The 14,863-nt window shown below is 40.4% G+C and overlaps 2 protein-coding genes across 2 annotated transcripts in view; one reads left to right on the top strand and one right to left on the bottom strand.

Moving 5' to 3' along the window:
• Positions 1–485: 485 nt before the first annotated feature.
• LOC101859748 lies at positions 486–11,533 on the bottom strand. Its single transcript, XM_013089948.2, has 2 exons — positions 11,396–11,533; positions 486–3,704 (listed from the first exon to the last, which is right to left on the bottom strand). Exon 2 carries the CDS (start codon positions 3,107–3,109, stop codon positions 2,231–2,233), a length of 879 nt encoding a protein of 292 aa, XP_012945402.1. The 5' UTR covers positions 3,110–3,704; positions 11,396–11,533; the 3' UTR covers positions 486–2,230.
• A 115-nt stretch (positions 11,534–11,648) lies between these two features.
• Positions 11,649–14,863, top strand: part of LOC101859289 (cytochrome b561 domain-containing protein 2) — a gene marked incomplete in the record, with an annotated part of 16,881 nt that continues 13,666 nt past the window's right edge. The window contains 2 exon segments of the mRNA XM_035973265.1: positions 11,649–12,079; positions 13,432–13,553. Of these exon segments, the coding sequence (XP_035829158.1) occupies positions 13,535–13,553 (19 nt within the window).

Here is a 14,863-nt window from a genome sequence, read left to right as displayed (position 1 = left end):
CCCCGCTCTCTCTTTCTGCTCTGATAACATTTTTTTTAAATTGTATAAAACGCATACTCCGTCCCACAGCAAACTCTACATGCGCTTTACAATCTGGTACAACACCATTACCCTGCTAGCAGACGATAGAACATTCAGAAACATTCCTGGCTCCTCGGGAAGCATGCAGTGTAAGCAGCCGATTTTTAAGCGCTCAAATACAAACAAAGTGACAAGATCTTTCGCTGATAAGAGAGAGGGATAGAGATAGACAGACAAAATGCAAAAAACGCCACCCCGGCACTATCCACAAAAAGCTGACACTGGCATAAAAGTGAGAGTTGTGTGAAGAAAGACCTAGATCTAGTCTATGGAATAGTTCAACGTGTAGACAGGTTAAAGTTCCTCCCTTCACTGCTGTGTAGACGTAAGTACATTGCATTCTAGTTCACTCGTGTTCTTCCAAACAGGATCCCTGATACTTTTTTTTTTTTTTAAGTTTCAAAAGTTAAATTAAAGGCAGTATCTTTTAATATATATAATAAATAAAATTATGCTTGTAAAAGTACATGCATTTGCAAGTGTACAGTGCCCTACTCTCAATTACTCAGAGCAATTAATGTACATGGCTTCGCTTTAAAAATGCCTCTTCATGGAATATTTCGTCTCGTCTAATGAAAATGGAAACACCTCCGCACTGAAAGGATTCAAAGTCTCTTCAAACACTTAACATGTATACATCATGTATAGAAACAGAACTGAAGGCATAGACTAGACACGTAGGGTTGGACAACCATAAATTGATGAAAAGGCTTGGTTCTTTGCAGTGAAGCAACATGAGAAGGCAAAAGATTCGAAAGCTATAGAAAAATGACTAGAATGCAAAACATTCAAAAGCTATAGTATATAGAGAGAGTTGAGATAAAACATTCAAAACTCATAGAGCTGAAATGACTAGAATGCAAAACATTCAAAAGCTATAGTATATATAGAGAGAGTTGAGATAAAACATTCAAAACTCATAGAGCTGAAATGACAAGAATGCAAAACATTCAAAAGCTATAGTATATAGAGAGAGTTGAGATAAAACATTCAAAACTCATAGAACTGAAATGACTAGAATGCAAAAACATGCATTCAAAAGCTATAGAGTTGAGATAAGACAATCAAAAACTAAACTAAAGAGTTAAAATGACAAGAATGCAAAATATATTTTTTTAAATAAATAATGTAGACATGACTCTTCGGCACAATTTAGATAAAAATATTTAAAAGCTACACAATGATAAAAAGCATACCGGTTCTTCATATTATATTGCAGGACAAATCAAAAGTACAATAAAAACAAATTTGTTAGTAATAAGTGATGTTAGCCACTCTGGAAAAAGTGAAGCACAAATAGCATATACCAAATAGGAAGAACATCTAATTGAAAGGTACACACATTTTAAAAAGAAGCTATTCCAAATTTTGTTTTTTTGTACAAAATAAAGGGCATTTGGAAAAAGATGTTTTATTAAAAAGGAAACAGAAGAATTAACAGAAACATCATGTCATTATGGCAAGATTGGGACAAAGGTAATTCAGAAGGGCAAAAACTACAAGTTCAATATTGTTTAGTCACTGTACTACTAGATTATAATAAGTTTAAAATTTTTTAAGTCTATGAACTGAAGTTATCTATGACAACAAAGTTTTATTAAAATTCAATTTAAATCAACTGACTCAAAGCCAACACTAAAAGAATTGAAAGAAACACAGCATGATCAAACAATGTACAACAAATATGTATTTTTCTAGTTTTAACATTATAATAAATAATGACATCAAGTTACCATGACAAAAAAGTTTTCAGACAACCAGCAGTGTGTGTAAAACTTTCAACAACATCAATAAAGTTAAAAACACAAAAACTTGGAAAAGTCTCAAATGTGTTCTTTACTCACTGAATAAGTCATTGCCCTCACCAGCAACATGATATCCTGACTGTCTTGATCATTACCAACCAAACCGGTGAAAGTGCTCAAAACAATCTGCAAGGGGAATCTAATCGAGTTCGTGATTCCAGATCATCCCAAACACAACAGTGTCAACAGTGTTACAAGTTACAACAGTGTTACAAGTTACAACAGCAAGAACGAACCAAATCAACCAGGGTTAAAGTTTCCACAACAAAGTCACAACAGAAAATTTAACGCAAAAACTCCAAAGGTTAAAAAAATACTCTTGGAGCCGCGAAAATGTGTTTTACTCACTTGAAGTCTTTGCTCTTGCCATCGTCTTCTTCAATGGGGGCAGAGGGTAACTCACTCAGTTCCATTCCAGCATTCTCTCGTTCCCAATCCAGATCGGCAGCGGTGGCTACATCATCAAACGGTTCGTGTTCCATGACAGACGTCCCACTTGTACTGGGCGCGTCATATTCACTGCTAGACTCCGGCTCTTCTTCAAAAATTTGTAACAGCATCTTTCTTTTACGACCTCTGTAACCAGTGGCAGATGGTTGTTCTCCGCTCTCCACACTGCTGCCAGAACTGCCCTCTTCCGCCGAGTGTTTCTCGGACAGCCCACTGTCACTGGAGCTTGTATTTGTCGCCCCGACCGCACTGGCGTCAGATATGTTTCCAGAATCATCTGTAAACTTGCCACTGTCGAGAGCTGATGTGGTCTCAGCATTTGAGGTGCCACCATTATCCAAATCAAGTCTAAAGTTGTCGTTTCCTGTTTCATTTGCGCTAATGGTAGTTGTGCTTTTGTCCTCTTTCATCATTTCCACATTCGAGCATTCATCATCGTCAGTTGACTTCTCTGCATCCTGTAAGTCATCGCTGTCACTACCATCGCCATCCAGCAATTTTTCTGTCTGCGGCAAAAGCTCAGTACTTGACGCTTTAGACAGTTTGTCTTTCATGGAGAACCCGGCCTGCTTCAGACTCTCCAAAGACTGGAGACGCTGGAGCTTTTTCCCACTGGTCTCGGTAACGTTGCCACCATTATTGCGAGAACTGTTGCCCGGGTCAGCACTCTCCCCAGTTTTGTCCTTGGTGGCGAGGGCTTTATACGACTTGTTTCCCGATTTCTTCTGGAGAAACTTGGGAACTTTGAACTTAAATCTTTGACCATCCGCCATCTTCCTTTCCAACCTTCAAAGTAACTTAGACAATTTAACAGAGTCAAACCGGACTCTAGTCACTCTCGAACAAAACAATTGCCTTGATCCAGTCAGCAAGTAAATCTAACCAGACTGGTGTGGATCGAGATCAAGATTCTACAACTGTACTCTGACTCTTAAAAACCAGAGCTACTATTACTGTGATAAGAATTTAGGTAGGGTCAGTCTCGAAACTTTTCACCAAAAAAAGTATTCCAAAATGTTCAATCGCCGGCACACTTCTTCCAATTTTGTCAATCAATGAGTCAATGAGGATCCCCGCACTTAACTAGATCTAGATTCTAGCTGAGGTAAAAAGTAGCTAGACGTAAGTTACTTGTAGTAATAAAAGTAGGGAGGGCTTTCTAGTTTATCTCAACTTCACCACCAATGTTCACAAACAAGTTCCGACACAATCAGGCCAGCACTGCAAACTGTAGAATCTAAAACAGTATGGGCTAACCACGCGTTGAGGAGAAGTTCGGCGATGGATGGATGGAGGAGTGCGGGATTCAACAAAGAACAGAACTTGTCAGCACAGAATCACACCACAACACTTTTTGATTGAAGCACCCTGAAGACAGATATATTTTAATTCAAAGCATCATTAACATGGGACTTTCTACTTCAAACTTCCGCAAAAACTCAACAAACTGAAATCGGAACTTATAGAAATCTCAGTTAGAAAACTCTTGGTTCTAATAGCTGTAGAGATGTGTAATGTAAACACTGGCCAGCATCCCTGTTGAACACACACGCTGCAACTATAACAACACCACAGCATAGAGAGCGGTAGAACACACTAACACACGCTACCTTGACTCGCTACACTAGGCCTACCACACACATGGTCCTGTCCTAGGACGTTCAAACTCCCACCAAAACTACCAACGGCTCGCTTGATTGGTCAGTCGCAGGCAGGGGTGGGCGGGGCTACCTGGCAGGCAAGCTCTCGTGGTCGGCACAAAGGGCGCCAGGGATGGACACAGAGTGGGCAAACCGACGTAATCATTGAGTGTCCCCCGGGGTGGGTTGGTTTAGTTTCTCTAGTTTGTTGTACTGTAGCTAGTTGTTACATGAAAAGCGTTAGAGGGACCTGAGGCCTGTTAGTGTGTGTATGTGTTTGTTCGTGTGTGTGTGTGTGTGTGTTTGTTCGTGTGTGTGTGTGTGTGTGTGTGTGTGTGTGTGTGAGAGAGAGAGAGAGAGAGAGAGAGAGGGAGAGAGAGAGAGAGAGAAAGAGAGAGAAAGAGAGAAAGAGAGAGAGAGAAAGAGAGAGGGCGTGCGTGCGTGGTCAAGCTAAAGCGCATGATGGGTGTCTGCCAAGGAGTTAAGAACTGTAAACTCCTTGGTGTCTGCCTATACGTTCTTATACTATCTCTGACCGTCTAGGTGTCTGCGAATGTGAGTGAGTAGTTGCGCGTGCGACTACTAAGTACGTACAGTGAGCTACTTTTCGATCATGAACATGTGTGTATGCATGTGTATGTGTGTGTGTTCGTGAGTACACATACTGAGTAAAGATGTCCATGCAGCGGAAGGGAAATAATATTATAAAGTGTCACAACTTACCCAATAGAATATCATTATGGTGTTATTGATATTGAGAAACACAAAAAAGCGACTGTCGTCCCATCCGTATGCTCCAGTTATGTGAATATGTTTGCTTTAGCATGCATACAAATGGACATGCGTTATAAAGTACATTACTATGTATCCGATGCACACGCAAAAGCGAGAGCATGCAGCAAGCATGCAGTCTGCCTACCTAACATTATAACAATTTAAGAGCGCGAGCGTGTGTGTGAGAGAATGACTGAACGCGTGTGTTTGTGGCTTCCTTAAATTATGAGAGTGGGCACTAGCTTCCACGTTGTGTTATGAAGTGCAACGTTAACACTGCCAGAGGAATAGGCCTACTGTAAGACTCCCTAGTCAAAAGTCATGTTGTCCTTAATATAACAGAAAAAATGGGTAGCCAATACCACCGCCCCCGAAACTACTCCGAAACAAACAAACCAAAAAAAATCAAGGAAAGTAAGCTCAACAGTTCTTTCTCCTACTTCAACAATTTACTTTTTTTTTTACTTGAAAAACAAAACAGACACAAAAGATGCACTTTTTGTCTACCGTAGTAAAAATAAAAAAGTATCCCTACGGAATACAGATTTTAAAAGTATTTTGGCGCCCATATGACCTTATGCAGTTGCGAGTGCCGTAAAACCTTATTAAAACAAACAAAAAAGTATTTTTTAAACTGACTAGATCAAGATGAAATACAGCAGCTTCAACTACAAGAAAGTTCCTTAAAAACAAACTATTCTGTTGGTTCGTTTGTTTAAGTCAGGAAAAGCACATAGACATAAAAAGAGTCATTTAAATTAGTCCTGGGAAAAGGTAAGACAGACAAAAATAACATGGGGAAGGTAAAGAAGTAGCCTATAGGACCTACAGTACCAGTGGCCAGTGGCGCCCTCCGACCAAAAGATACATGATCTTTGCTCTATAACCGCCAGCAAAGCAGTTCTCGCGCGCTCATAATAATTTGACCCTATATGCAGTTTCGAGCGCCGTAAAACTCTTATCAAAAACAACAAAAAACATACAATATCAATGGACAAAGCAGTTGTGATTATTGTCGTAATGAGACGAATACACCACCATCACCGCCTTCCTGTTCCCTTTTCTTTCACAGTTTCTTTGCGTACTAGGACAAGTCCGTTTCGATTGGAGGATTCAAAAATTTACTTTAAAATCCCATAGACAACCCCCCCCCCCCCTTTTTCCCCCAAAAAAGGGGGAGGGAGAAGAGGCGGATGGCCCGCCCAGAGTCTGTCACTGTTGCTAAAGGGCCATCTTCAGTCTCGTGTGTAAGTCCGAGCGAGTGTAGTCTATCATCACAGTGAGCTCTGTGGTCTGGATGGTTCAGATCAAGTCACGGCTGACAGGATAATAACCGTACATTATGGAGGCTGATGAAAGACTAGACGGAGGTGGGTGGGGGAGACTAGAACATTATTGTAGCACTAGTAGTAGAAGCAGGCCCGACGACCGCACAGTGTAATAAGGGCAAGGTATGGCACAGGTCTCTTGCGTTGTTGTTGTTTTTTTCGTTTTCTTTTTCAAATATATTTTTAGGAAGGGGTGGGGGTTCTTGCTCCACACAAAGGGGTCTGGTGGTGAAGGAAAGTTAGTTTTTTTAAGGTTTTGAGAAACCCGCAACTGCATAAGGTTCATGTGAGCGCCAAGGGGGGGATGTCAACAGAAAAGTCACACACAGACGCACACACACAAGCATGCATTTGCACAAACACGAGAGACAGAAAAACACACACAAACACACACACGCAAGCGCGCGCACACACACACACGCGACAAATTAGGAACGTACACTTACAGAAGGAGAAGAAATACCGTAGAGTATAGTATTATGATCTGCATCCTGATACATGCAACATGTTGCCAACTACTGTTTGTGTTTACTGCCCCCAATGGTGTCGCTCATATAACGGGATGGATTGCAATTTGAATGAATTGTAACGTAGTAGAAAACTATTGATTCGTGTCCTGTGGGGGGCTTTATGTAATAATTATTATCTATTAGATTTTGGGACACCTGAATAGACATAAAAGTCTTGAACATCTAGCTCTCACTAGCAAAATCGAAGTAAAACAAGGCAGGGGTAGGCCCAGAGCTAATTACTTAGGGAATTTAAACAAACGGGTAACAGGGAAAGATCAGGGAAACGTAGATATTTTTAGCTTCCAAGCAAAGGAATGAATGGAGAACCATGATCGCCGATGCCTGTCGCAGATCTGGCACTGGATGATGATGATCTATTAGATGCCACACAGTCAAACCTGTACAAGACGACCAACTCCCATTGTCGAAGAGAGAATGGCTTTGGACATATTGTCATGGAAAAGCATAAACGTTTGTTGGGTGGCGGGGGGGGGGGGGGGGGGGGGGAGAAAAGGGAGAATGGAAATGGCCGTTTATACAGGTTTATAGATGACTGTTTTGCACAGGTGGTCATTAGAGCAGGTTCGACTGCATAAAAATATTATATTAAATAAAAGAAACACAAAATATCAAAAGATTAAACCCTGAGTTTTCAGAGTAAAACCGAGCTATTGCAAGTTGCCGCCGGCATCGTACCATTCAGGCTATATTATTTGGAGGTTGTTTTTTCTACTGTAGAAGAGAGTTTAGAAATCTAGGCTTTTGAAACGAATAAAATTTTCGATTCCGACGATGGTCTGCTATGTATTTGTTGCACCCTGTTTAACACAGGGAAGTGGAAGTAGGGCGTCGAGCAGGAGAAATATTAACGTTTGTATTCCTTTCGTTTTGCAGCTGAGTTAAATGTTGGAGTTTGCCGCCTTTTTCTTGAACCACACTAAAACGTATTATTAAGTACGAATAACACCCCTCCCCCAACCCATTGTCCTCATCATCATCTCTTTCTTTCTCAAGTGTATCACGGGGCTCGCAACTGTTATAATAGGTCATGATATGAGTGCGCGGGACACATTAAACATTTTCAGTTTGGTAGGAGAATTAATTTGGAGCACCAAGGGGTCTTCAACGTGCGCAACTTGCACACGGGACAACCAAGAATTTTTGCCCTTTTCCGAGAAGGCTAGGTGTTGGATCTTAATCTTACCTACCCTAAGATCAGGGGTGTGGCTGAAAAACAGCAATAGTAAGAAAGGAGCCAAGGAGCAGCTTAAAAAGGCTGCAAGAAAGAATCAGGAGCCCAGAACAGTGCATGAATGCAGAAAGTGGAGATGAAAGCAGAGAAGACAGAACATGGTTAAAGAGCTAGAAAGAGGTGAACAGAGAAAAATTTAGAGAAGAAAATGTTCCGTCTCCCTTAGGTTTCGAACCCGCGACCTATATTGAAAGAGAAGTAAACACTTTAATCTTTTGACCACAAGAGCCCCCTTCCTTGTCATCATGGGACAGTTCACAAGCCAAAATTAAAAACACATCACATGCAGACCAAAGTGTTGAAAAAAAACCAAAAAAACAAGTGAGTTCGGTAGAACTGAACTTTTACATTCCTTGACCAACTTGTTCGATGCTGCTAATAAACAATAGTTCATTTGCTCGACTGGCAAAACAAATTTATGTCAATGCGCTTGCAAAATGGAACATACACATTTTTGCTACTTTTGAGATAAATGAAGAAAAAAAACCAACTGATTAACAAGACTATCATCTAACAATGGTCAAAGTTGACATGCACTTTTTTTGTGTGACTTAGTGCATTGTTGTTTCGGTTTTATCAACAAATTGAGAGTTCCACTAAACAAAATAAAAGGCTAACTAACTGCATTTTGGCACAGTGACACCTGTTCAACTGGTCCAAAAGGATTGGGATATTACATAACATGGTCCAAAAGAGACACGCCCAATTTTATTTTAGGATCCAGAGTACATCAGAGGGCCTTTATGTCTCCAAGTGGAGGGCTCGAGGGCAACTCTCACTTTAAAAATAAATTACAAAACGGTTCAGTGTGCAAATTAATAATTTCATACCCCGTAAATGAAATGTCAAAACAAAAACACCTGAAAAGAATTACGATCTCTACATTGATGAAGGTGGGACATTTTCATTTTTGTCAGTCATCCAATAGAGTGCCCAAATGTACTTCGGACAAAACGGGTCACCTCAATTATGATTTATAAAAAATCAAATTTTATAATGGTATGATAATAACATGGTGTTTGCCATTTCACCTTTTATTAAAACTTTAGATCGGTGGCTCTCGTGGCCTGTTAAGGTGTTCACCTCTCATTCAAAGGTCCCGGGTTCGAATCTGGCTAGCGACAGAAAGAGTTACTCTAAAATTGTCTCCTTTCACCTCCTTTGCTCTCTAAAGAGAAGTTCTGCCATCTGCTTTCGTCTCCACTCTCTGCCACCACCCCCACACCCCCTTTGCCCCCCAGACTGTTTCTGCAGCCTTTCCACTGCTTTTCCTTGGTGGCTCCTTCTTACTGCTGTCTTTGAGCCACACCCTGATCTTCTGGTAGGAAAGATCTACTCATACTTTTCCTAGCCTTCTCGGACAAGGGCAAAAAGTCTCAGAGGTCCCGGGTGCAAGTTGCGCACATTAAAGATTCCTTGGTGGTTTAAAATTGATAAGAGTAGGCTTCTTGTAGAGATCTCTAGATCTAGGCCTAGACTCTATCTCTAAAGACGTATATTCCTAATATAAAAAGGCCTTACTATTGTTGGCCCAAAAAACTGTAAAAAACAATTAGATGTCTAGATCTAGATCTATCTAGATAGACTAGAGATGCTGCTGAGTTGACCGCCAGTGAAAAATATTTTTTCTGAACATACACTTTAAGACCTTCCGTACTGATTTTGATGGCAATTAATATATATATATGGTAGCGCCAATTGCCACCGAGTGACGCGGTGGCAATTGACAAAAATTGACTTTTTGTCGATTGCCACAGAGTAAATTGGAGCTCTTTTGCGTTGGTGGGTAGATCTAGCATTGTGCTCGAGTGCTCGGTGTTACAAGTGGATTCGCCTCTGTCCCTCTGTGTGTGTGTGTGTGTGTGTGTGTGTCTTTTCCTGACCCCCGTCCCCCCCAATATAACGTGAATTTCTGCTTGAGTTCGTGACCTTCTACTTCTAGAAGAATTGCCTGTGTTGGCTCTACACCAAAATGTAGGCTAAGGCTAGCCTAGATCTACGTCTCATTGACAACACGCCAAGTTGGTACTCTAGCTCTAGACTAGATGCTCGTCCAATGAAATTAGTTGAGAACAAATCGACCCATTAGACACGCATTAGGCCTAGATCTATGTATACAAAGCTAAAGATAGTGTGGTATTTTTTTACTTTCCCGCCCGTCTCACACTCGGCTACCAGTTGTCTATTTTCTACTAAATATTGATGCCCAGAACATGAATATCAACTTCATTTCCGTCGCAAATTAATAGTTTTTGAAATATTTTATTGTTTTTAACCGAGATAGACGTGCTTTGGACCAATCGGGGGGCTCCAGGGGGGCCTGCCCCACTGGGGTAAAAGAAAAGCTGTTTTTACCCATAATTTGATATTTTACAGTTTTAGATTTGAAATTGTCTTGAAAATAATTGATTTGCGACAGTTTTAGTGGCTTTATGTGTGATCTGCAGCAAACAGTACTGCAGTTTGACCCCTGAAACAGTGCATCTGTGTGCGGGAGTGAAATTAAAAATTTACCGATAGTGTTGTTTTCAGACTTGAACACCGCTTTACTCGGTGGCAATTGACAAAAAGTCAATTTTTGTCAATTGTCACCGCGTCACTCGGTGGCAATTGACGCTACCTTAATATATTCATAGGGCCACCTCTATTCTCACCCAGAGTGAGAATAGTGCAGGCGAGTCTTGTGGCTATTCTCACCCGGTGCGCGTTCACCAAATTTTGCGTTCACCCTAAAAACCACAGAATTCTACACTGTGATAACAGAAAAATGGTAGAATTCTGTGCTGTGAACAAACGTTCCATTACAACTGTAGCCTACTACTAAAAGCGTACAATTTTGTCTGTGGGCAGTGGAGAGAGAGAGAGAAAGAGAGAGAAGAGTAGCGCGAGAATTTCCGGGCAAAAAAAAATGGCGACCCGCGTAGTTCGGCTCGATTCGAAAAGTTAAATAGCCGTAGCATCTTTGTAGACAACCAAATTAATTTACGTTTGTGTTTTAACATCATTTTTTACCTTTGTTTTGGTCAATTTGATCGTCCACACCGATAGACAGTATTCAGAAAGAGACAGAGAGAGAGAGAGAAAAGGGGAGGAGTTGATCTTGCGAGAACTTCCGGGCGGGTGAGAATAGCTACTTTCTATTCATAGATCAGAGTGGTCCCTCGCTACGGAAGTCCTCCCCGGGAATTAAACACGAGAAAGTAAACAATTACTGGGGTAGGCTATATGTGCCATGGATAGTAGGAGGGTTAGGCCTAAGTTAAGGATATAGATCTAGATCTAGATCTATATCTAGATCTATCTAGAATCTAGGTATGTGGTGGTCGCTCGTTACAGAAGTCCTTCCACTTACTCTAGAGGCTAGGATCTATCTAGAAAGTCTCTAGATCTAGATCTAGATATCTAGATCTAGATCTACCAACTTGAACTTTTAGCAAGGCAGGAAAGCGTAACTTTGTCAAGACTCTAATTACGGCTACGGTGGGCTAACTGAACTGGCCTGAGTACTCTGAGTCTGAGGCGTGTGCGATGCGAGACTAGAGATTCTACTTACTTGAAGACATTCCTATCATCCATCGATGGGCGTTTGTTAAGATAATCCAAACCTTTAAAGCTGTTCAGAGCATACTGGGACAGAAGTTAAAATACGTTTTAAAATCCTTGGCATATTTCACAAGTGACAATCTACATTCCTGAGAACGAGGAAATACTAAAAGAAAACAACACAAGTTGAATATGGCGGCCGCAATTAAATAGCCAATCAGGAAACAGCACGGAAAGACTATTTGATGTCAGAGTAGGCTCCCTTGATGTTCTGTCTGTAGTTCTGTTGACTTTCTGGTGCAACTAAACACAACAACATTAAATGAGCCACGGGGGAAATTCTAGGCCTAGATCAACACTCTTGGCCTAAACCTCTCTTGGCAGTCTTGGTGGCATTTTAATTTGCTTGCCGAGCCCTCAGCCTGTACTAGAAGCAAAGACGTGTAACGTATTCACTGGCACCAAATTTGACGTGTCGTACTGTCGTTTCGTTTCCTGCTCTGACAGGCACATAGGCGGCTAGGCTAGTCATTATATTAGATCTAGATTCTTTATCTAGATCTAGATCTAGATCTAGATTAGATCTATATATGAAGGCATTGCAGCTGACTTCGACTTAGACTTAGTTTTTTTGTGCTTGGTCATCTCTTTGGCAGTGTGGAATTGACTGTTGAAACCGTTCCGAGGAGAACTGGTCAGTTAAATTGGCTTTTGTGTGGGTGGCAACTTAAAAGAAACCAGGCAACTTTTAAATCTTTTGTTTTTGAAATTATCATAGATCTAGATCTAGATCTAGATATCTAGATCTAGATAAGATCTAGATCTAGATCTAGAGCCTGTAGCCTGATATTATTGTGAAGTATCATCTAATGATTTGGTACGGTACCGGTAGACCCTAGATTCTAGGTAAGATCTAACGTTAATTGGTACCGGTAGATCTAGAGATCTAGATCTAGATCTAGAATCTAGCGTTAATTGCGACAGAGTGAGTCTGTGACAATTAGGCTTAATGCGGCGTTAATTGCGACAGAGGCTGTGACAAAAAAAAAGTTTTAAAAAGAAAAAAAGACACTCACACACTCTCACACAAACACACACACAATACAAATACACACGCCACACGCACACGCACTCACACACCCAGACACACACACACATACACTCACACACACAAACACTCACACATACACCAAACTAACAAACATAGACAGTCACAGCTCTTTTCTTCTTGTTGTTGCCGCTAGCGGTTTTTGTTGCTGTATGCTGCTGATGGTTTGTTATAAATATTTGTTGCCTCAATATTTGGGCTGTCTACGTTGTGTAGGGCCTACAGATTTATAAAGTCAACTCTACTGTTCAGAAAGTCTGTGGATTTTTGCTACACACTTTAAGGTCGCCTTCTCAAATGTTGCAGATGATTTCTTCCTAAAGGCAACAAAATTTTCATCTTTAAATTTAGCAAAAGCTTTGTCAAATTTGTCGTAAAAGATTTGAATTGAATGCCTGCTCTAGAAAGCCTTCCATGTCAGACAGAGAGACTGAATAACTAGGACCACCTCGCTGGGAAGCGAAACGGAAATGGTAGATCTAGATCTAGTTTATATGTTGTTAGATTCTGATTATCAACGTAAAAGAGCTCCCTGTTCACTCTGTGGCAATTAACGCAGTAAGTTGTCACAGCGTCACTCTGTCGCAATTAACACTACTTTTGGTTAAAGTAAAGTGCTTTACTTTTTTTTTAAACCAAATTAATCAGACCAACTGACACTGCACTCTGTACAGTCTAATGTAAGGCTATACTGAATAATGTAGATGGATCTAATTTGGGAAGGAGTTTCGCAGAGGGCTGGCAGCCAAACATTGCCAACAACACACAGAGGGATTTTCAGCGGAGGGATTTTTAGCGGATACCTTAACCCAGACCCTAACCACAACCCTAACCCAACTCTTGTAAAGTTTTCTCTGTTAACTTTGTCTTAGTAAGTGCCGGCCCTCTGCGGAACTCCTCCCCTAATTTGTGAGGCATTGTCATTGTGCTGAAATCAGCGTGCTCGTCAAAATAATGAAAGGAAGAGAGGCTATCCGTACTAAATGACGACTAGACTGCTAGAGGCTAAGTACGGCTAGACTGGCAGGCTAGCCGTACTTAATGACAGTTAGACGGCTAGGTGAGTCGTATTTAAAGACGACTAGACTGGCAAGCTAGTCGTACTTAAGGAGAGGTGGCAGGGGGTTGACGCCAAATCTCTTGTTAATGGATTCTTTGCCTAAAATTCATGATATACATGTGTAGGTGGATGGAATAGAAGGATATGTACTGTAGAAATCACATTTTCATTCACACTTATTGCATAAAAGGAAAAATATGCTGAATCAGCGTTTTTTTGCAAATTTTATTTTCAGAAAATCTTCTTAAATAAAAAAGAGGTAACTTAAATATTTGGCATGGCTATCAACAAAAGCACAGAAAAAGAGGTTACAAAGCCAGAAATTTGAAAACTGTTCCCTGGATAAAGATGTTGAAACTCGGATATTTTAGGGGATGGGTCAACATATTGACCCCAAACTCAAAATGTACAAAAGATAATAGCAATATGGCCCTGTAACCCCTAAGATATACATCTGAGGAATATTGTGTGCAAATTTCATTGAATTCGGTCAGTAATTTCCTGAGATTTACTACAAAAACTGCTGAAAAATTACATATATGTGTGTCGATCCCATTTGAGAACTGCTCATACTTTTAAAATCAAAATCCCAGTTGGAACTGACTCTAAAATAGCCTAGCATTATTTTGTGTACAGGCTTCTCAAACAACTTGGAAGGCACAAAAGTTCTCTTTAGATAGTCCTTCTTTTCAAGTAGATGCGTGCATTGCCTGTGTTTTGTCCTCCATAAACTAAAGGGAAGGGCAACTTTTACTTAGAGTTTACTTTATATCACAATGAGTGCTATTTCTTCTGTCTGCCTTTCATTCTTAATCATAATGTAATAAGCTGCGTTCTTTTTATAACAATTTAATATTCTGTGTATACATGGTTTTTCAGGGCATTTTTTGTGGAGCAAGGCTTCATTAAGTTTTTTTTTGGAAGACCCAAAAGACAGATCTATTATATAATTATATATATGTCATGTAGGCTACCAATATAGAGTACTGTGAATGTGATGACATTTTCAAAAATTGTTGTCGTGAATGGTAGGCCTACTTCAGCAGTAATAGCATAGCTTGAACTTGAGATATGATATGATGATATAATGGAGTTGAAGTGTCATTCACAATGAGTTTACAGCTTTATTGAAGTGAATTTATCCGAGCACCTCAGCATAGTGCAACTGATAACCCATAGTCATTGGGCCTGAAGACAACTGTTGTGTTATTTTTGTTTTATTTTATTGATTCATTGAATGTCTCTCTCTGTCTCTCTGTCTCTGTCTCTGTCTCTGTCTCTGTCTCTGTCTCTCTCTCTCTCTCTCTCTT

This window comes from Aplysia californica, unplaced genomic scaffold (genome assembly GCF_000002075.1).
Source record: "Aplysia californica isolate F4 #8 unplaced genomic scaffold, AplCal3.0 scaffold01087, whole genome shotgun sequence".
NCBI lineage: Eukaryota > Metazoa > Mollusca > Gastropoda > Aplysiida > Aplysiidae > Aplysia > Aplysia californica.
This window is presented reverse-complemented; position numbering and strand designations above follow the sequence as displayed.

Excerpts from the sequence above, each read along its gene's own strand:
- LOC101859748 (XM_013089948.2), bottom strand. The coding sequence starts at position 3,109 with ATGGCGGATGGTCAAAGATTTAAGTTCAAAGTTCCCAAGTTTCTCCAG.